A 23,297-nucleotide genomic window follows, 5' to 3' on the forward strand; every position below is an offset into this window, starting at 1 on the left:
GAGCAAGCCTTTCTTGAGGAGTGGTTCAGTTCCAACCCCACATGGCCTAATGGACTGTTTGCCCCTTGGTCCAGGGGCCACATGGATATTCACATCCCTTTGCTGCCTGGAGCCCTCAGGGACACTGGTGTAAGTCCAGTGATGATAAATGAGCTCCTCTTGAAAATGAATCCGTCTTGCCCTGAAAGTGTCCTCTTTGTAGACAAGAGTAGCTGACGCGCTGCTTGAAAAGCCTCCAGGTTCAGAGAATCCTGTTCATTCTCTCAGTGCACATCTTTCAGCTGCTTTGTGTCTACAGTCTCCTTTTTAAAAGTGGGGAGCCCTCTGTACGCCTTGGCTAGGAGATGACTTTAACAGCCACTATAAATAAAATATGCATCTGAAGAACTGACAAGCAGCTAGTGTTCGACTGACATGACACGGTGTCCGTAATCCTCACCAATGGACAGGGTATGCGTTCTTTCACAGTTTTCTCAGGCTGATGCAGAGGAACTCTCTCAGACTGTTTTTTTGGAGAGGGGAGGGTGAACAAGGGGTCTGGACCTGTGACTTCATGGGTCTGAGGAACTTCCTTAAGTAGTGAAATTCAGCACCTCATCTCAAACTTAAACTCTTAGAGAATGGGCAAGGATGATGAGGGGCTAAGGGGCTTGCCCACCTGAAACTCAATCTTAGGCAGTTGCCTGTGAGCACTGAGAGCTTAAGTGACTTTTTCTAGTATATGTCTAGTATATGACTAGTATATGTCACTTTTTAACTAGTGCGATTTTAAGACCTCTTGCTTTCCTCATTTTCCTCCTTGGAAACACATTAAGCTTGTCCATGTGATTTTTAAAATGTGGTACCCAAGACTGCACAGGGTTCTTGGGATACTGCCTGATCATGGAGAAATATAATGGAACATACGTTATATATAGTGTGCTCAAACTCGGAGCCTCACACTTCTCACCTGCCTGTATAGACTCTTGTTTACTCTCTGGACTGGACTGATCTCTCTCTCTCTAACCTGCTCTCCAGAGAACAATTACTCAATTATCTCAGGGTCTTAGGGGTAATCTTGTTGAGGGAGGAACACATTCCTTCTACCTACCACCGTAGATAGTAATCCTCTTTCTCCTGATGTATTTACATTTATGTAAATGAGTCATTTACAATAATACTTGTAGATTTTAAACATATTCATTTACTTAGCAATAAGGCAAAAGAAAAATATCACAGGTACTCATATATTAAGCAGATAAATGCATAATAAAATATATCACAGTCCACAGAAACCTGGGTCACATTCTCACCAATGCACTTAGTATAAGAAGAGAGAGTGGGCACCTGTTTACGGGAACTTCTCAATGCCTTGTAATTCCCAACATGCTCCTCTATCTCACTTCTTTCTCTTAAAGCAATTTCTTCTTACTTATTCCCTGCCCCTCAGTTTTTAATGAATTAAAGTACTTTCTCAGTCCTTTAAATCCATCGATCTGTTTATATACAAAGCACCATCTTACATCTTTCACAAGGTGATTTATGTCCTTATATTTATGCCACAGTACATTTTCTTTCTAAACCTGCTTCTGAAAGCTGATTGTTTATACACATATTTTAGAAGTTTTATTAAACCAGATTTTTTCCTTATTCTTTTCAGTCCATCCAGAATAGAAGCAATATTTTATATTCTTTAACAGTTGATGTATATACTTTTATTTTCACAAATGTACTTTTTTGCCCTTTTCATCACTAAACTGCACCTAGATGGCAGTATACTGCCCTGCATCAGCAATAAAATCACCTTCTATGTTCAGTTCCCTAGGAGACTCTATTCTTCCTGCCTAAGATCCTTTTTTTGACTTGAGGCCACATTATTGATTCATATGGATTGTGTGGTCCCCTAAAAGACCGGTTTTATTTTTCCCAGCCATTCCCCATATCCCCCCTCTTAGAGCCATCCTCCACACAGCACCCAAGTAGTTTTCCTAAAGCACGGTTCTGACACATCTCTCCTCTGGGGGATAAACTTTGATGGCCTTTGTTACCTCTGATCAGTCATTTTATTCCCCCTTTCGGCATTTCAAACCCTCCACAACCTGGATCTCGCTTCATGCTCCAGGCTTTTTACACACTCTTTGGTACAGCCAAACCAGCCTTCTGGATGTTCTTCACAGCCGCCATTCCATCTTTCTTCAGCATGTCTTTGCATTGGTTGCCCCTATGCGTTCCTTCCCCACCTCCACCTCTTAAAACCTCAGGTTTCCTAAGCAGCTCAGGTCAAACAAATACTGCTACTAGGATTTTCCTAAATTATCTCATATTCATTTTGTCTCCTTTGACAGAGCATGAACTTCTTAAAGGGATTAGTAATTCTGCTTTTGTCTTCTCATCCCACAGTGCCTGGCACATAGTAGGTGCTTAGTGAATCTTATTGAATTATTGATAAACCCCACTGTTGGACTTTACTTTTATTTCTATTAAATTTTGTCTTTTGTGATTTGGCCCGTTGTTCCAGGCTGTCAAAGTCTTTTTAGATACCAGTTCTGTTTTCTAATGTGTCAACTCTCCTCCCACCTTCGTGGTTTTGAAACATGCCACCTAGACCTTCAAGTTATTGATATAAAAGCTGAACAAAGAATGACTGGATGCACACACCTGTGGGCCTCTGCTAGAGACCTTCTTCTCATGTAACATTGATATTAACTACATCTGTTTGGGTCCTGTTTCCACCAAATTCCAAGTCCGCCCAATGCAGTAGAATCTAGACTCCAACTCTTCATCTTGTATGTAAGGATACCATGGCTGTAGTATCCCAGTCTAGTAATCCTTTCCAGCATAAACATGAGGTTAGGCTGGAAGGACAATAAAATTCAGATCTAGAAGGGACCTCTTGCCTTCTCCTTCTCTCCTACAAACTCTCCCAGTGTTTTATCATCCCTACTCTGGTATCACTTCCCTCCTTTTACAGTTATGAACCTATAGTTAACCAGTACAGGAGAGAGAGAGAGAGAGAGAGAGAGAGAGAGAGAGAGAGAAGGGGGAGAGAGAGGGGAGAGAGAGAGAGAGAGAGATGGAGATGTAATTATATAGCACCTACTCTATGGCAGGCATTGTCTTAAGTGCTTTACAAATATTATCTCATTTGATCCTCCCAACTACCCTGTTAAGTAGGTGCTGGTATTATCTTCATTTTACAGTTGAGGAAACTGAGGTAAACAGAGGTCAAGTGACTTGTCCAGGGTCACAAAACTAGTAAGAGTCTGAGGATGCATTTGAACTCAGGTCTTCTGAACTCCAAATCACTCAACCCAACTTATCACCAGCTGCCATAAAATTATAAGCTTTCATCTTCTTTTGCTAGTCATATCTTGTCAAATCTCAGCCCTGGAATACCCCCACCATCTACCTTCTCCATTTCCATTTACATGATACTAAACATTCCTGATGAAAATATTGAAATGGTACTAATTTGATTTGGGTTCATGTATTGTTGAGTTGTCTGATATCAGCTGGGTCCTCTATGTTGCACAGTAATCTTTTTCTTCTTCACTTATGGACTCTATACCATATTTCATTCCAAACCTTTCCCCTTCCCTCCTCAAAGCTTGGTCACCATCTCCTTGTTTTAATGATAAATTAAAATGAAAAAAAAATGTTGAGACTATAGTATGTGCTGAAAAATGGTTGTTGAATTCTCCCTCATTTCACACCTCAGATCCCTTCTTTATCATCTTTCATTTTGTCCATCTTTGTTCCAGTCTCTGAAAAAGACACGGACTTTCCCATTGCTGAGGTTAAACCTTCTTCTTGTACTCTTGATTTTATGTCTTCTTTTCTCCAGGAATGTCCCTCCTTAATTATCCTTTCTGTCAGCATCTTTACCAACCCTTTTAAGCAATTTCCTCAGATATCCATTGGATATGAAACTGGTTGAATGGGTGGATCCAAAGAGGACCTGAATGGTTTGGTGTCCATGTGGAAGGAGGCATCCAGTGGAATGTTCCAGGGATCTTGACTTGTCCTGTGCTATTAAAAAGTTTTGTCATTGAACTGGACTAAGCATTAGATGACATGCATACCCAATTTACAGTTGATACGAGGTTGAGAAGTATCAATATCCCACTGCATGACAGATTCAAGATCCAAATAGACCGTGATTAGAACACTGGACTAGTTGTAGCCTAGGCTAGGACAGTGGGCTGAATTCAAGGAGATGCAATTCAGCAGGGATACATAGAAAGTGTTACACTTGGCTCCAAAAAATCAACTTCCCAAGTATAAGATGAAGGAGGCATGGTCAGCTAGAGGTTTGTCTTAAACAAACAAAACTGGCTTATTGGATTGAATTCTACAGCAGGGATAGTTTGAGACTGCAGTGTGATATGGGCTGCCAAAGTAAGTGTCATCTGAAGTTCATCAAGAGAAGCAAAGCGTCCAGGAATAAAGAGGTCAGAGCACACCTGACAATAGTGTTGGGTTCCAGTTGTGACATTTTAGTAAGGACAGTGGTAAGCTATAAAATAGCCACGTGACACACCCAGTTAGTGAACGGCCTTGAGTCATGGCATGTGACAGCTGGTTGAAGAAACTGGAGAGGTTTGCCCTGGAAAAGAGGAGAGTCAGGGGAGATGTGATTAATGTCTTTATATATTTGAAGGAGCTATGGGGTGTTAGCGGAGCTTAGACTTGTCTTGTTGGGCCCCAGAGGGCAGAATGAAGAGTAATGGCAGGCCAGGTAGGGGAAGATTGTAGAGAAGATGTGGCCTTGATGTGAGGAATGCCTTGATGATAATTAGCTCTGTCCAGAGGTAGAATGAGCTGCCCTTCCTGGAAGCCTGAGGGCTGGAAGACCACTTGTCAAGTATGCTGTAGGAGGATTTTTTTTTCTGATATGAGTTTGACTAGGTAACTACTGGGATCCTTTTCAGGTTTGCTGTGATTCTGACTTTCTGTGATTTAATTCAACCCTCACATTTTATAGGTGAGGAAAATGAGGATTGCCCAAGTTCATACAGAGTGGAGTGATTTGAACCCAGGTCTTCTGACTTCAAGTTTCGTCCTCTTTCTATTGCCTACCCCACTGCCTTATTCCTCCTCTTGATCAATGATCGCAGTATCTCTTTCCAAGTACTCAGAAACCATCCCTTTGATAATGTTTTTCTAGATTTTTTTTTTTGTCCAGGAATTGAACTTTACCAGCCAGTAGTTTGGGGGAATCTATTGTCATCTTCTTTTCAAAAACTGGGTACCAAAAATGGCCCATTCCCCATGATTTCTAAAGCTCACCAACACAGCACTAACATGACAAAATGCTCTCAGTAGGTCCCGGGGATGTTGTCTGTTTGGGCTCAAGCAGGTAGATATTTCTTAATGTTTGTTCTCTTGTATTTGTTTGAGTTTCTTGTTGTACAGTTATATTCTACGTGTTCTAGTCTGAAAATTGGTCTCTTTGGTGGAGAAAACAATCAAAACAGGAATCGAGTGGTTTGGCCTTCTCTCCAGCCTTTGTCTCTCATCTGTTATCCTCATCCCTTGACTCTTGGCATCAGCTCTTTCTGGATTTTCTCTTTGTGTGAACTGAGCCTTTTCCTCGTCATGTAGGTCGTTGACAAATCTCAGTTTTAGCCTTCTTGCTCCCGACAATTTTTTGTATCTTTCCTCATTTAGGAACCTTGGCTTTCATCTTCCACGTATTTCCTTATAAATTTTGAGTCAGTGCTTTTGTTAGGATGTGACAGTGGAGACAAAATCCAATGCTCTAAGCCTGAGTGTGAGATCCATGGTCTAAGGAGACAGAATACTGTGTTGACCTCTAGTTACAATGAGCACACTGAGTCCTCCATGATCATTATGCACCCAAAGCTAGCACAGCCTAGAGTCTGAGCACCATGTCGAACGATTGCAGAGGCCCCTCTCCAATCAACAGTCTTGGGTTTGCTAATTCTGATATGCTTTAAATGTTTGGAAGGAAAAAATAGTCAGGCTTTCAAACAGAGCTGCATGACATTAAATAATAAAACAACAGATTACAGTCTACACACACAACGTCCATTTGTTTTTAAAGAACAAGAAGAAAAAATTTAAATAAAAGATTTAAAAAAATATGTAATTAAGGATTAGTAGGAAACCACTTATTCGTTTATTATTTTTATTTCATTTTATTCATATTTTATTATTGTTTCTAATTGTTTTGGGTTGCATCAACCACAGATAAAGAGATAAATTAAAAATTGGTTGGGAAATATTTCCTTCCTAAGCTTTGACCCCAACATTTCCCAGATGGGCCTGATTTAAAGGAAATTTGTCTTATTTCATCTTTGAGATGCCCTTCTCCCTTTCTGCCTCTTCATCATCCCTTTTGACAACATCCCCCCACCTTTCTCGCTCAATGTTCTCACGTTTCTGGGACGTCTTCTGTTAAGGGTAAAGTTATGATCAGAAGCCTGATGACTCATTGACACCTTCCTGCTGTTTGTTGTTGCTTTTTTCCTTCTGTAATTAAATTTTGTCAAATTAATTAGAGAGGAAGCAGTAGGGGTGGTGGATAAAGTATTGGGTTTGGAATTAGGACTATCTGGACTTGATTCCTCCTCTCACGCCCTGGTGAAATGACCTGTCAGTTTCCTTATCTCTAAAATGGGAATAATAATAATAGCAGCTACCCTGTGGGGTTGTTATGCGGATCCGATGAGGTAACGTGTCTAAGTGGTTTTAAGCTTAGGCAAGAGTGAGCTGTTTTGACCTTTGTTACTCCTGGCTGTGATCGCTTTCCTTAGCAGAATGTAAGCTCCTCGAGGGCAGGGACTGTTTCTTTTGTCTTTAGGTCTATGCCCAGCACCTGGTCCGGGGAACTGAGAAACATATTCCTTACTTTCTTGTTTGTTCTTAGGTTTGCAGAGGAAATGACCGGCACCTGGCTCTGTCTCTTCGAAGGCAGCGGGATCCCATATGGGCCGATCAACAGCATGCGTGAGGTGTTCGCTGAGCCTCAGGTTTGTTGCATTGAGCCTTTGGATACAATCTGCAATGTGCTTTGGAGAGAACAACAATTCTTCCTTGTTTTTTCCTCTTAAAATTAAAACTCGTAAATATGTCATGGCCTCTGAACCTACTGATGCCGATAACGCGGTCACTCATTGCAAGGCAATCCGTGCCCTGGAATCAGTGGCAGTACATCGGAAATTTCCCCTGCCTCCTCAGAGGCCCAGTACATTCAGCTTAGTGTCTTTCTTGGTAGCAGTGGGCAGTAGGTGGAGATTCAGAAACTTGGCTTTTTCTGCCCCTCACTCTCAAAATTGTTTCAGTTGTTTGCGGTGTTATGTCTTGGTGCTTGAAATTTGTGAACGCTAGCTGAGCAGTGTGCTGCCAACGATCGTAACATCGTATGAATATTGTAATACATGGACGGTAAATTGCAATTAATTTTATGGGCAGAAAGCTAATTAGGGGCATTGATTAATCTCTGTCACTCAAGAGGAGTGCTTTGACTGCGTAGGAATGAGTTTTCCATTGATTATTGGTTCCCAGGTAGAAAGAGACAAGATCCCTCAACCTCCAGTCCAAACTCTTTGAGTGTATCACTCACAGCGCATTCTCCATTTTGCAGTAACTCATAGTGTTTTGCCTTATACATTGTGGAGTCCTTTGTGGGTGTGTTAGTGTAGCCTCACAAAGGAAGGTGAGGCTCTTATTCCTGGCTCTTCTAAATCCTCTGGTCAAACTTATAGGATGGATTGTTCTAACATGATGTCATTTCCCATCATCTGGGGGTGGGGGTGATGGTGTGGTCCATTTGACTTCTATTGTGTGACTGTGGATTTTCTTTAAATGAACTCACAATAATGGGGTAGACTTGTTGGAGAGGATTTGTTGGCCTGTGCTGGCTGGCCTCTTCTTGGATTGGCTGCAAGTATTTTGTTCATTCCCAGCTCTGGAGGTGGGATCTATTTTCCCCACTTCCCAACTTTCCCAGGGTCCATACTTCGGTTTTCAACAGTTCTGCACAAGTTAGTTTGTTTATGTATGTATATGTATATATATATATATACATATATAAAACTGGTATTTCCTATTTTGCTCACAGTCATCAGAGATGAGGTGGAAGGTCACCCCTCCTGAGAAGTGGGTCCGGACACCTCTCAGGTGCTGTGCTGATGAAGAGGCCGGTGAAGAAAGCTTTGTTTTCATTTGTGTCTTGGTCTGGTCCTTAACCGCTGATGCAAAGGAGCATCTTCTGTCCAAATGGCACAGTTGCCAGGGGCACTGAGAAGTTAGTGACGTCAATCAATCCGCCAACCAATCAATAAACATTGATTATGTATGTGCCAGCCCAGGCATCACAGGGATGGGACCAGGAAAGGCCTCCTGAGAGGTGGCATGTAAGCTGAGTCTTTGGGAAAGCCAGGGGGGCCAGGGGGCAGAGGTGACAAAGGAGACCCTTCTAGGCATGAGGAACAGCCAGGAACCATGGACTGAATCAGAAGATGGTCAGAAGAGTGTCCTGTGTGAGGAACAGCAAAGAGGCTGGTGGCACTGCATGGCGGGGTGTGGGGAGGGGAAGAAAGTAGCCCGGAAAACTGTTAAGAAGGTAGATAGAAAGACCGGAAAGCTAGGAAGGGGCCACACCAATGACGAACATCTGCTCTTGTAAGATTTAGATTAGGGGTTGTCTGAACTTCTAAAATGATAACTCACTAGATCCCACTGGAGCATTTGCTTTTATTATTCAACTCATCCTGGCATATAATAGGTATTCAATAAATGCTTATTGATTGATTGAATTAGCTCAAAGCAAGGGTCTTTACTGTAGTAGCTTAATAAAAACAATCGTAATAGAATAGCTCCCTCCGAACCATGGCCCACCCTGCCACAACCATGCGGTGTCGGTGGAAATAAAGGGCTCGGGGACTTCCGTGACCAAAGTGAGGGAGAACTGGGTGCTTTCTCTGATCCTCCCATGTTTTCACACTTCTTCAAAATAGAATTCTGCACTGGAGATGAAGCCTTTCAGTTGTCTCCATGTTCTAAGATTCCAGGAAACCTAATGAGGTAAAAACCCAATGAACCTATAGCCAAAAAGTATAATTCCCAATCATTAATGTGGTCACTCAGCACTCTCTTGCCTATTAGATCTCTCTTTTTGGAAATTTTATTTAGCATTTTATTTTTCCCCAATTACATGAAAAAACAATTTTTAACATTCATTTTTAAAACTTTGAGTTCCAAATTCTCTCCCTTCCCCCCTCACCACCCCGCTTCATTGAGAAGGTAAGCAATTCCCTATAGATTATACATGTATAGTCTCGCAAAACATTTCCATACTAGTCATGTTGTGAAAGAAAACATAGACCAAAAAAAAAACCTCAAGAAAAATAAAGAAGGAAAGAAAGAAAAGTCTGCTTCAATCTGCATTCAGACACCATCAGTTCTTTGTTTGAGGATGGATAGCATTTTTCATCACGAGTCCTTCAGAGTTGTCTTGGATCATTGGGTTGCTGAGAATAGCTAAGTCATTCACAGCTGGTGATCTTACAATATTGCTGGTACTTTGTATATGGTACATTTCGCTTTGCATCAGTTCATATAAGTCTTTCCAGGTTTTTCTAAGAGCATCCTGCTCATCATTTCTTATAGCACAGTAGTATTCTATCACAACCACATAGCACAATTTGTTCAGCCATTCCCCAATTGATGGGCCTCCTCCCAATTTCCAACTCCCTGCCATCAGAAAAGAACTGCTTAAAATATTTCCATACGTATAGGTCCTTTTTCCCTTTGTTTTTAATCTCTTTTTTGGATACAGACCTACTAGTGGTATTGTTAGGTCAAAGGGTTTTATGCATGTCATTTGCGCATAGTTCCGAAGTGCTCTAAAGAATGATTGGATCAGTTCACAACTCTACCAACAGTGCATTAATATCTCATTTTTTCCCACATCATTTGTCATTTTCCTTTTCTGTCCTATCAGCCAATATAATAGGTATGAGGAAGTACTTCACACTTGCTTTAATTTGCTTGCATCACCAGGGCTGAGGAAAATCAGTTGAATGAGGGATGTCCTGATCACCTCTGCTGTGTCCCCCTCCCTTGTAGGTTGGAGGGACCCTGGAGCCTATTTCTAGATCAGAAAACTGAGTGGCAGAAATAGTAAGTGTCAGAGGTAGGATCTGAATCCATGCCTTTCTGACTCCAGATTCAGTCTTCCATCTGCTTGGTCTGCCTTGCTGCCTTTTTTTGGGGGTGGGGTTTACTTGGAATTGGTCAGAACTGTATGGAATCATTCTGTAAAGTTTTGATCCTTCCATTAAAAACAAGTTTGGAAAAAAGCTAAAGGAGGTTGAGAGGAGAAAAACAGAAACATTTTTATTAATGTGTGGAAAATAGATGTTATGAGAAATTGTTGAGTTGAGGATATTTACCTCGGTTCCTTAATAAGAATAGGGCATGAAATCACCATTCTTTGTTTTTTCTTTCATTCACTTTTTGGTGGGATAGGAGGTAGACTTTCTGCATGGACAAGGAAGCCCAGAGGACACTGTCCCGTAGGCGTGCCTTTATTTATCAGTTTTGCAAGGTTTCCAGCGGGCCAAAGTGGTGGAGAGACCCCTGTCCACCAAAATATGAGCCGGCTCACTGGAAATAACTGCGTGGGGAGAGATGACCTAGCACTCTGGGGGTGATGTCACAGTCCTTGGTGGCCACCCTGAGGTCATGGGGGAGGATTCTCATTGGCCACCCTCATCCTTTACTCATCACCTTGTGTGAACCGAGGCTTCAGCCTTTCTACAACTCAACTCAGGCCAGTGGGGCTTAACTGGAAATCCATCTCTGTCTGTGACGGCAGCCCCTCTGGAAGCTTCAGCCTGGGGAGCGTCTCCACCCTCATCCTTTCTAATTACTGAAAATCTCCTTTTCCCCTGTTTTTTTTTTTAAATAAATTTAGTTTAGATCAATAAACACTTAAGATTCTCTCTGTATTCCCTTCTGCCCTTCTTCTGAGAGACTAGAATGTTTTTAGAGCTCGTTATCCACCTTGGACTGGGGTGAGGGGCCAAGCTATGACTTAGTTAGCAAGAATAATTAGTTATGATGGGGAGCTAACAGGTGGCTCACACCTTCTCCTCTTGCTGCTGCTGCCCCCAGCCCCTCAACCTCCTGTGATCTCCCCGTGCTTTGGGGTGGCCTTGCCTAACCCATGCAGGGCCTTTGCCTCCGGGGAATCAATGTTCTGGGGTCTGGGTCTCCTCCTTCTCCACGGAAGGTGTATTAAAAAGTTGACCCAAGGGTCCTTTTCACATCACTGGCCTGTTGTCTTTTATGAGGCCGGATCGTGCCAGACGAGGCTCTGAGGGGACAGTGCCATCAGTACCTTACGGGGTGCAGGGACACATTCACAGTCGTGCCACTGTCCAGACTGCCGGCTCCGTCGTGGGCACTATGTGGCATGACATTCAAGGCCTGGAATACCCAGTATGAATTCATGCTGCCGGTTATCAGTTTAGAGGTAAAAGAATTCCAGAAGACCATCTCATCCAACCTTCTCATTTTAGAGAAGAAGAAACTGAGGCCCAGAAAGGGAGCGATCTGCCTTCTTTCCACTCTTCTCCATTTCATTTTCGTCTGTAGAATAGCGTAGTAATCAACATGCTGGCCCTGGGAATCCGGTGCCTGCTTTGTCACTGGCTCATCGGGTGATTCTCTGAGGCACGTCACACCTTCCATAAGCCTCAGTCTTGTCCTCTGTGAAATGGAAGACTGGATGCTCACTGAGGTCCTTTGCACCTGGAAGGACGGATAATTCTGGGGGTGAACTTGGCTGGCAACACCCCAAGCCTCATTGCCCTCACCCTTAATGGCTGCAGCCCTCTCTGATTGAGCTGCCAGAGAGGATGACGTCTTGCTCCCGGCCCTGGCACCGGAGAGTCGTTTTTCCATGGATGGATGGAAAGTCGTCTGTGTTTTTCCCGCTGATGATATGCTTACAGTCACTTGTGTGGTGACAATGAATCGTCCAGGTGTGCTCATGGTAAGCACATCAAGAGCGTGATGGGCGGGTGGTGGGAGGTGACGGGGTGAGGGAGGATATTGGCTTTCTGGCAGTCGGCAGCAGGTGAGGAAAGGCTCATCGTGGAAACTTTTAGAGAGACCCTCGCATTTTCCCTTGCGTGAGGAGGGTCTGCAAAATTTGTGAGTCTTAACAGTCCCACGTAATCTTGCTGTATGGTGATGCTGAGAGGTCATTTTTTCCCCTTGGTGGTGGCTATTTTTTCCCCAAGCTCTCTTTTGCTTAAAATATGTTCTTTTCATCAAGCCAATATCATCCAGTACATTAAAGGAATTCTTGAAAAGTTTTGAAAACGTACTCACTCGATGACCTCACTTAGATTCTCTTTAATATACCCTCGGGAACAGGAGAGTGAAATGCCTTGTGGTCTGAGGTTTTCCTCACCAAACAATCTTAAAAGAGAAAACCATGTTGAATAGGACGATTCACATTCCTGCAAACCCAGGTATGGTCCTGGCTGGCCAGAAGGCCTTGGGGACATCAGTCAGTTTCTTCTCACCAGAACAAGAAGACATGTATCTAGCTTTCCCTGCTTAGGCCCAAAATGCATTCCTTGAATTTGTAGCATGTGCATTTGTCACCCTCGGTGAACAGACTCTTGAGATGGAAAGACAAAGCAATACCAATTCCAAATGTACACATGTGTTTCTGACAAGAGAGGCAGGGCTGTTAGGAGTCCTTCTGCTTTGTCCTCGGTGTCCTTGGGGCTGGGGGAGAGGGGGCCATGAGAGTCACAGGAGGGGATGATTTCAAAGAGTCATTCCAGGGTACCACACAAGTGGAAGACATCAGGTGTGAGACCTCGGCCTGGTGCATCACTTCTGAGAAACGCGGGGAGGGAAGTATCAGGGCTGAAATACTGCAGCTGGCCCTGATGGTGACTCGGGCCAAACACCTGCAAACCCTAAGAGGAGACCAAAACAAAGCCCCACCCGTGGCAGCCGGCCATCCCTTAACGGCCCTTCCCTGCCTTTGCCTCACCATAAAAATTAATTTAACATTGCTACAGAAACTGTCCTCTTCCTGTCCTGGGAGGCCGGGCTCGTTCCTTTAGCAGATCCTCCTCAGATGGGATAAGTAGGCCATAGAAACAAACAGGCTTGTTGGGATGGGTATTGAAAGATGGGATTGCTGGAAACCATCTCTTCTTTTCATCTCATGATTTGCAGAGGTGCTTGGAGCTGGAGGCTTGCATGAATCTCCAGGCTAGCCCCGGTCTCTGAGTGCTTTTGCATTAGCACATCCTGGTGAAATGTTTGTTGGGTTTGGAAAAAGTTCCCCCACTCCAGATAGGGCCCTTCAAAACCCTCGGGGACACAGAAAGGTTTTTCAGGGTATTCCCAGAAAACAAACCACTTCCCTGTCACCTCCCGAGTGACTTGGTCTTTCTTGGGTGGTTAGTGTTTGTTTAAATGGCGTTTCCTAGATCGCTGAAGGTGATTCAAGTGAAACAAAATTAAAAACTCGTCCGGGATCTCCCTGGAAATTACTTTTTTGACATGTGATGCAGACCTGAGGTCCTAGGGTATGACCGGAAGCAATCCCTGGCAGACATAGCAGGGAAAGATCAAGGTCTCTCTGCGTGTCTGAGGACGTGCGTTGGTTTGTGTGATGCACACACATTTTGTGAGGATAGCTGTGGGCCGCACGTGGCCCTCACTCACCACGTCCCTACCCTGCTCAGGAATCTTCAATCGCTGTATTGCTTTGAGGGCATGGGTTCTTGCCGGAGTCTAAGAACTTAAAATTTTTTTAATAACAATATTTCAACCAAATTAGTTTTTTTTTATACTTCTACATATTTCATTTTATGCATTTAAAATTGTTCTGAGGAGACTGCCAAGAGGGTCTGTGACGCAGTAAAGGATAAGCTCTCCTAGGGATTCTAGGATGGCCTACACATTCTTTTGTTTGACATTTGAAGTCTTTAGCAAGGAGAAGCCTGTGGTGCAATGAGAAGATGCCTAGATCTTGAGTCCGAGGACCTGGGTCAGGAATCCACCTCTGACACTCACTACCCATGTCCTGGAAAAGTCGTCTCAGCTCCTGGGCCTCCGTTTTCTCAGCTGTAAGTTGAGAGGACTGGAGCTCCTTCTATCCCTGGCACCATGGCGGCCCAGGCAAGTCTGGCACTTGGATGTGGTCTGTCTTTCCAGGTTTCTAGGCTGGTTCCAGGTTACTGTCCTTCAGACACCCTCTGTTCTCACCGCTGCCTCTAGACAGCATCTCCTGCGGCCGTGCCTTTTCACACATCCTCATTCCTGCCTTTTGGAAGCCCCGGTCCTCTTTGGGGTTCCCCGCTTCCTGCAAGAGGCCTTAGCTGCTTCTCTCAGTAGGAACTAATTCTCTCTGAGATTCTTCACATGTATTTTGTTTTTACTTATAGGCCTATACATTGTTTCTCCCTCAGTAGAATGTAAGCTCCATGAGGGCAAGGATTATTTCATTTTGGTCTTTTTATCCCTAAGGCCTAACACTGTGCCTTGTACGTAATAGGTACTTAATAAATGCTTTTTGAACTGTATGCACTGAAGAAATGTGTATCAGTCTACCAATAAGCCTTTATTAAGGACCTGCCATGTTCTAGGTGCTATGCTGAGTGCTGGGGATAGAAAGACAAAATAAGAGAATTCTGCCTTCAAAGAGCTTGTTTTCTGTTGTAATGTGGGGTTTAACCTAGTGGTTGTAATGTTTTTGGATAACTCTATTTCAATATAATTAGTTTCCTATGTAGTCCTATGTAGATGCATTTTTAAAAAATGGTTGTGAGAAGGGGTCCGTAGGCTTCACCAGATGGCCAAAAGAGTCTGTGATGTGAAAAAGGTGAACTTTCTCAACCTGTCTTATATGGAATATATGAAAGACTTCTATTCTTAAAATAAGTAAAGATTGAGAAGCCAGACCCATTGTGTGTCTAAAAAATAGCGATTGCGTGAATCACTGAAATAGAAGAGAGGTCAATGTAAAATCTTACACTTGGGTTCAAAAAATCAATTTCAGATATTGATAATGGGGAGGGAGTGTGGCTGAAAAGCGTCTTGTTTGAACAAGCCAAAGACATTTGGTGGACTCAAAACCACATTAAAGCCAAGGCTTCAGGCCTAGGACGTGGCAGCCAGAGCCGCTGATGCCATGCTGGGTCACAGTCACTGAATCCCAGAGACCTGCAGCCAGGCAGGTGACAGACAGCTCTACCTCTGGGATAGCTCATTGAGCTCCAGAGAGGAGATTTGGGTTATGTTTCAGAAGGGGCACAGATGACTCAGAATATGGTCAGACGAGTGTAACAGTACGGCTGGGGAAGAGTCTTGGCCCTGAACTGGACTAAGATCATTGAAGTGAGTGGGGGTGTTTAGCCTGCAGGAGGGAGGACTGGGCAGGGCACAGGGAGCTGTCTTCAAGGTGGCCAAGATGAGGAGGAGTTCACCATGTTTGACCTGACTCCAGAGGCCAGAGCTTGGAGCGGTGTGGAGGTCCTTAGGAGGCAGGCTTGCATGGCATACTGGAAGTGTCTAATAAATGCTTGTTCATTGACTGACTGACAAACTACCTAAGAAATAGAGATGTCCAGACTTGAAATGGCCTGCATCAGAAGCTCCAAGGCTCATTGACCCCTTTGAGGTCTTATTGTAGATGGGTTTCCTGAATTTGTTAGGAGCTGGCCTACAGACCTCTAGTGTCCTTTCCAGGTTTGAGGTTCTGGGTGTAAATGGGTTCACGCGGTAGCATAGAAAGCATGAATTTTAAAAGCATCAGACTTGGGTTTGAATCCCAGCTTTGGTTACTTAGGGGACCTATGTGGCCTTGGACAAAATATTAAAAATTTGTGGGCCTCAGTTTCCTCATTTGTAAAATGAATGAGTTGGAATAGATGATCTGTCCTTCTTGGTTTAAGTCTTATGATGGCCTTTGCTTTGCAAACATGCATCTCTAGGTTGGAGGGCATGCTCATTTTTTTTAACCTGAAAGTTTCACTAACAGAGTTTATACTAATGGGAAAAAAAACACCTCTTGCCTCCCAGGTTTGTTTTGTTTTGTTTTGTGTTTTGAAAGTGCCTTTAAATAACAGTTGAGGGGTTTCAAGTTAATTAATAAAGACACTTTAAGATCCCCTAAACAGCTTCAGATATTCCGAATGTTGTAAAAATTTGTCCTGACCCTTACAAAAGGCTTTTCTTTTAAACACCATTTGTAAATTTAATGTGTAAAGTTATCCCTCATTTTCTCTTCACTGATGGAGAAGAGACACATGGGCATTTTCATCTTTTTTTGTTTAGCGATTCTGGAATTTTTGGTGACTGAGAACATCTGAAGATTCCACTTCTGAAGACATTTATTTAAAAAAAAACCCAAACCCTTATTCGTCAACGGTGGCTCCACATATGCAGTTTATGTTTTCAAAACTGCACTTTGCATTGGTGTTAGAGTCTCATGTTGGACTTTAGCCAAACCTGGAATATATTCAGACCAAAAAACTCTTTTGCTTCTTCACAGAAATTCTTTGTTTCCTTCAAAGAGGTGGGCAAATGTGAACCAAGCAGGGCTATTCTCTGTCCTTGGGGATGCCCTGTTTTCGAGTACTGTCAACATCTTCCCAACACCAGTGCAAGCGGGGAGAGTTAGCGTTTATTTGTAAAAGGCCATGTCACCTTCTTTGAAGATTGAAGTTGAAGATCACCCAGAGGGTGACCAATGTGGACACCCATGGTGTGTATAAGGAGGCTGCCAAACATTACCAAGCTAGACTCGTGAAAGCGAAGCGGCATCAGGGAAATTTTCAGAGAGACCCAGGACCAGAAAAGAACAAAAGCCACTCACAAAGTACAAGTGAGAAGGAACCACTGGACTGGCCACTTAGTTCATCGGTGCCCACGTGCTGTCAAGAAAATGAAAGAAGATCCTCTTTTAGGCCATGGGAAAGTGTGGCACAGAATAGGGGCAGTAATTTGGGTTGTTGGAAGGAGTTGCTAGTCACTGAGATCATAACTTCATCAAAATATTAAAGGACGATACTAAGACCATTTTGTTATGTTATTATTTGGGAGTTGACCCCATTCCATTCATTTTCCACCTGCTTTCTCCAGCTTGAGGGATTACACTTTTCATTGGCACCTGGCAAGAATGGAGCAAAAGAGGAGAGAGGCATTGTGTTCTTGAGGGTGTTGACCGTCAGCTCACCTCTGCTGAAATGTGGGGACGGACCAGGCAATGGCAAGAGTCCTGTCCAGCCTCAGCCATGTTTTAAATGCTCAGCACTATCAGTGTGCTCTAAGGACCCTAAGCCTGGAGCCTGATTCTTGTCTTCAGTCTCTCAACAAGTATTTACTAAATGCCTACTGTGTGCCAGGTACCATGTTAGTTCTAGAGATACAAAGAAAAAAATGCTTTTCTCATTCTTTGTTGAGTTGTTTCAGTCATATCTGACTCTTCGTGACCCTGTTTGGGGTTTTCTTGGCAAAGATAATGGAGTGGTTTGACCTTTCCTTCTCCAGCTCATTTTATAGATGAGGAAACTGAGGCAGACAGGGTTAAGTGACTTGCCCAGGGCCATACAGCTAAAAAATGTCTGAAACTGGATTTGAACTCAGGAAGATGAGTGAGTCTTCCTGACTCCAAGCCTAGCATTCTATCCACCAGACTACCTGGATGCCCCTTTCTCTTCCTTACTCTGTTAATAAGTAGCTGTCAATGGACCTTGGGTAAGTCCATTAAGCTTCTTGAGGCTCACTGGGTTTGGGGGATGTGTAAGTGGGTAGAGGGTACATCCAGGAAGAAATGATCCCTGAGCTGGGCCTCATGGTTAGGAGGAAAAACCAGCCCAGGAAATGGAATATTTAACTGGAGGGGCCACGAGACTCCTGGCTTTTAGAATAGTCACTGCTTTGTTTCTTTGGGTGAGGCCTAATGCTGGTTCATCATTATACTCTGAGAGGTGTGCGCCATATTGGAATCAACTAGACCAGGAAGCAGGAGGGACCTGGGCTCATCTAGTGACTCTGACACTTGGTAGCTTTGAGACCATGCCTACATCACCTAAGCTCTCAGGGTTTTGTTTCCTGATCTGTAAAATGGGATTAATAATATCTGTAATACCCAGATTAGAGCTTGTTGTGAGGATTAAATGAGGCAGTGTATGTAAGCCGTAGAAAGCTGTTTTAATGTTGGCTGTCATTGTTCCTGAACACAGAATCACTGTTTAGAGATGAAAGGGACCTTAGGGATTAATGCAATTCACAGTGTCCTCATTTAATAGACAAGGAAACTGGAGGTCTGTAGAGGTCAAGGACGTAGATATGATGGCTGAGCAAGCCCACAGAGTCTTGGGCTGCATTAGGGAAGAGGCAGTGTGTCCTGGACTGAGGAGGTGAGAGCCCCCTGCAGGTAGCCCTGGTGAGACCCGATTCCTCTATAAATGGTGGGTGGATTGGAGGGTCTGAGGCCCCTTCCAACTCCAGACCTGGACTCTGGCTGATTTGGGCAGTTCTGTTGAGGACTAAAGGAAAGCCAATATGGCACAATGTTAGGATATGGACCCACGAGACCTGAATTCAAGTCTCTGCTTCTTAGCTGTGTGATTATAGGAAACCACCTTGGCTTGATCAAAATACGTTTCTTCTCTACGTCCTTGTAATTCTTGGTAAAACAATGCCGTGTAGACGCTAGTGTCCGTATCCTCTCGATGCAGTATGTGGGTGGTGGTCTTTTTTACAGGGATTTTGTTAGGGGACACAGTCTCTAGTTTATTAACAATCTAGTTTATTATTATTAATTATTATTATAATTGGCTCAATTGATTACAAGCCCAGAAGGTTGGCAGATGCTAAGTATTGCTATGCTGCCCGCCCTATAGGTGGAGGATCTCTTTTCCGGTCTGATCCCTTGGGAATGGAGGAAAGTAGGGAGTAGGGAGGGCTCCTGGTTTGCTGGTTCAGTTCAGGCAGTGGATGTATGTCAGTTTTAATGTCAGCTGTTTTAATGACTGAAAGAATCAATCAGTCATTTATTGATCATCCGATGAGTGCCAGGCCTTGGGCTAGGGTTAGAGACAGAAAAAGAATGGCCCGATTGCTCCTCTTCAGGACCTTGCCTTCTCAATAAAGACAAGACTGGGCTTGAGTGTGTCCGTCTGTAAATCCACTCCAACTCGGAATCTTTGTGAGAAAGAAGCTGGAGAGGATGATGATGAAGAGTGACATTTAGAAAGCATTTGAAGGTTTGTATTTTTACAGACTGTCTCGTTGAGCCTTGCAGCCCCTCTGGGAGGCAAGAATGGTAGGTTGGAGATGAGGGAAGTGAGGCGCGAAAGGAGGAAAACATTGGCCTAGGATAACGATAACGGTAACGATAGCTACCATTAATAGAGGGCTTAAAGGTTTGCAACGTGGTCTACAAATATTATCTTGTTTGATCCTCACTGCAATCCTGGGAAGTCGATGTTATTATTATCTCCATTCTACAGATTATGAAACTGAGGCAGACAGAGGAGAAGTGACTTGCTCAGGGTCACAAAGCTCCCACACCAGAGGTGGAATCTGAACTCAGGTCTTCCTGGCTCTGGAGCCAACATTCTATCCGCTACATCAAAGTGAAGTGGATTCGTGAAGGGATCAGGTCCCCAAAGAGGCTTCCCAGTGCCTTGGCCTGGGATGGTCAAGCATCTTTATTTGAGACTTCCCCAGGCCTCTGCCTCTTTGGTCATTTGGACCCTCTATTTAGAAGCCCCATATTGGGCAGCTAGGTGGCGCCATAGTGCATAGAGCGCTGGGCCTGGAGTTGGGAAGACCTGAGTTTAAACGCAGCCTCAGCCACTTACTGGCTGCTTGACCCTGGGCGAGTCACTTAACCCTGTTTACCTCTGGTTCCTCATCTGTAAAATGAGCTGGAGAAGGAAATGGCAAATCACTCTAGTATCTTTGCCAAGAAAACCTCAAATGGGGTCATGCCAGTCAGCCATGGGGAACTTACCAATTTTTTAAGGCCACACAATCTTTGGAAATTGACTTAATTCTGTCCTCTTGTGCTTTTGATCTGCATGAAGGGTGAGGGAAGAGGACTGTCTGTACCCCTGCGTCCTGAAAGCCTTCGACTTGATATTGGACATCAGCATGAAACAAAACAAAACAAAACAAAACGAAAGAATGAGGTTTGCTTTCATAATAGAAACAGACACTTTACAATGAGGAATTCTCTCCTCCTTTGGCTGTACACCCTGATCCTCCGTTTTCTGAGGCAGCAGTGGCCAGTCAGCAGGTGACAGCTTTCATTACGCCGATGCCTTTCAATGTTCCCAGGGACCGCTGACCCGACCTCTGTTAGTGCTGGCATCGCTCGGTTATTTTAAGGCTCTGCCAGTTTTCCCAAGGAGGCACTGTCTCTTGACACCGGGGGATCCAGAGGCCAACGTCACCATCGTGCCTGGGTCCAGCATCCTGGCACCCACGCTTTGGATCCCACGCTCATTTCCTTCAGCCGTGGCGTTCCTTCTTCCCCTGCACCCCCCACCATTCTCCTTTCATTAGCTCGAGTTGCACATGGCATCAGTGAGAAACAAACATACTGGGCGCCTTCCCAGCAGTGTGGCTTTTAGCTTCCCTGCGATGGTAGTTTCAACTTCTTGGACCTTTCCCTTACATTCTTGTGCGTCTCTGTGATCTAAACATTCTTTCCCTTGCGGTGCCAAAAGGGAGCGTGTGATTAGCTAGAGTTTGAGATTCTTTGTCAAATCAAAGGCAGCAACTGTGTGGAGGGGATGTGTGGCAGCTCCCTCCTCCCTCGCAGGTTAGTTTATAAAAAGAGTTGCAGATTGATGGGTCTTTGAGCACTGTTTGGTGGCACCAGCCCCTTTCAAACGGTTCCCAATTTGGCAGCTCTCTCCGCGGCGCGTTCGCATTTCTTTCCCCGACTTTCCCCTGCTCTCAAACACAGAAGGACCCATCCCTTTCCCCGCGTCCCATTTTTGATGACTGATGGGAAAGTAAACACCAACCAAATCGGAGCATGTGGGGATCGTTAATTTCTGTATACGTTGACTGGGAGGGAGTGTTGAAAGGGGGACCCTGCTGTCATTCACAGCGCAGGAAATTTAGAAAAGGTGTGAGTGAGGGCTGTTTTAAATGATGTCTATTTCGGGCGGTGTCACTCAGGAGGGCAGGCGGGGGCTCTCTTTCCCTGCCTTCCCAGGGGGGTGGCTTTAATTCCCTCCGAGATCCCCCCGGTGACAAGATGCGCCCCAAAGCAAGGTCAGCCATTTTATTTGTTCGCTGGGTGATTCATGCTCAGAAATGTCAGATGCTCAGAAATGAAGCGCTCAAGGGAGCTTGGCATTGGAAACAGATGGTTCTGGGAGGGAGCAGGAGGGCCAGCTGAGAGGCAGATTCCTCCCTAGGTCCTTAAAGGTGCCCGGTTGGCAGAGAGGAAGGAAGGCTGGAGCTGGAATCGAGGAGACCTGGGTTCTAGTGCAGCTTCGCATACTCTCTACCTATACGATCTCCCACAAGCCATTCGGTGTCTCCGAGCCTCAGTTTCCTCAGATGTAAAAGGAGGGGATTGGACCAGGTAACTTCCGGTGATCTCTTTAACAGCTAAATTAAGACGGAATCCTCACATTTCCTAGTCAGAGCGACAACAACAACAACAACAACATTAATAATAATAACAGAGCATTTGTATAACCCTTTGAGATTTACAAAGTGCTACATGAGTTTTTTCATTTGATCCTCAAGATAACTCGGTGAGGCAGGTCGTATCATTGTCTTCATTTTACAGATAAGGAAACTGAGGCTGAAAGAGTCAGTGACTTGCACAGGGTCATACAGCTAGCAAGTATCTGAGCCACTATTTGAACTGGGGTCGTCCTGACTCTAGGTCCAGAGACGTCTAGGTGATGCAGTAGACAAGACCTCCGGGTTTGGAGTCGGGACGACCTGGGTTCAAATCTAGTTTCAGACAATAACTAGTTGTGTGACCCTAGGCAAGTCACTTAGCCTCTGTTTGCCTTAGTTTCCTCAGTTGTGAACCGGGGATAATATAATTACACCTACCCTCCAGGATCAAATGAGATAATATTTGTAAAGCACTTAGCACAGTGCCTGACACATAGTAGGTGCTATATAAATGCTTATTCTCTCCCTTCCTTTATCCATTGCCTAATGTGACCTTGGGCAAATCACATCAGCCCTGACTCTTAGCCCCATCATGAGCAGGGTGCTGATGGAATTAGCTTATGTAGTTACCTAGAGGGAACCTTAAAAGCAGGGAATCTCTAGGTGTGGGTATGCTTTTCTTTTATAAGCATTAATTAAATGCCTACAGTATGCCAGGCACTGTGCTAAATGCTTTACAAATATTATCTTACTCTTCCTTGTGGCCTGTCCTGCCTTCACAAAGCCATCCTTGACCACCCCAACTCAGAGGAATTGCTCTCTTCCTCGTAAGCCCTCTGGCTTTTCCTGTCTGTAGCCCGCATATGATTATGGCAGCCACGGGCATGTGGCTTTAAAGGGTATCATCCGAGGCCCACAGAGGGTCAATGACTTACCCAGGGTCATAAGACACCAGGGGAAGATGTGGGATCCAAATCCGGTCCTCTCACCTCTGTACCCACTCTTCTGGCATTTAGACAACTTTTCATGACTAGTTACCTTTTTAGATCCATGGTTGGCCTTTCTGAATAGATTTTCAGCTTCAAGAAAGCTATGGGGCTCTTTGAAAATCCTTCCCATCTCCTGTGTCACCTAGCATGCTGCCTGGTATACAACTGGCACTTAATAAGTATATATAAATTCATTGATGATTTGGATGGATGAATAAATAGCTCTCTTCTCATTTCCTCTGTTTCATGCCCTGCTTTTCATGGTGAGGGGATCACCAGGAAATGGCTTGATCTCTGTGTCTTCCCATTCTGGGAAGGGACTTGGAAATCTGCTCCAGCTCTTTCTTTTGGTTTTATAATGGATGAAGGAACCGAGGCTCCATTAGATTAAATATCAAGGCAACATTTATTAAGGGCTGATTTTGTGTTAAAAGCTGATATTCAGATATTATGGTGGAACAAAAATTAGAACCCAAGTCTATGGAATGCCAGTAAGTGATTAGTAAATATTTACTGACTGACAAATAAATAGTTCATAGTTTTCTTTTCCCTTTATACTATGCTGCCTTTGTAATATTCCACAAGGATTCTCTGTAGGAGCATAGGATGATAGAGTTGGAGATGGAAAAGACCCTTCTTATTATATAGATGAGGGAAACC

The 23,297-nt window shown here is 44.1% G+C and overlaps 1 protein-coding gene across 6 annotated transcripts in view; it reads left to right on the top strand.

Moving 5' to 3' along the window:
• Window positions 1–23,297, top strand: part of SUGCT (succinyl-CoA:glutarate-CoA transferase) — a 629,460-nt gene that overhangs the window by 262,226 nt on the left and 343,937 nt on the right. For 5 of the 6 annotated variants that reach the window (XM_027835947.1, XM_027835950.1, XM_027835951.1 and 2 more), the window contains one exon: window positions 6,872–6,974. In XM_027835947.1, the coding sequence (XP_027691748.1) occupies window positions 6,872–6,974 (103 nt within the window). Of the gene's footprint in view, window positions 1–6,871; window positions 6,975–16,323; window positions 16,385–23,297 lie in introns of those variants that run through there. The other variant, XM_027835952.1, reaches the window with a different exon arrangement.

This window comes from Vombatus ursinus, unplaced genomic scaffold (assembly GCF_900497805.2).
Source record: "Vombatus ursinus unplaced genomic scaffold, bare-nosed wombat genome assembly UNPS02014817.1, whole genome shotgun sequence".
NCBI lineage: Eukaryota > Metazoa > Chordata > Mammalia > Diprotodontia > Vombatidae > Vombatus > Vombatus ursinus.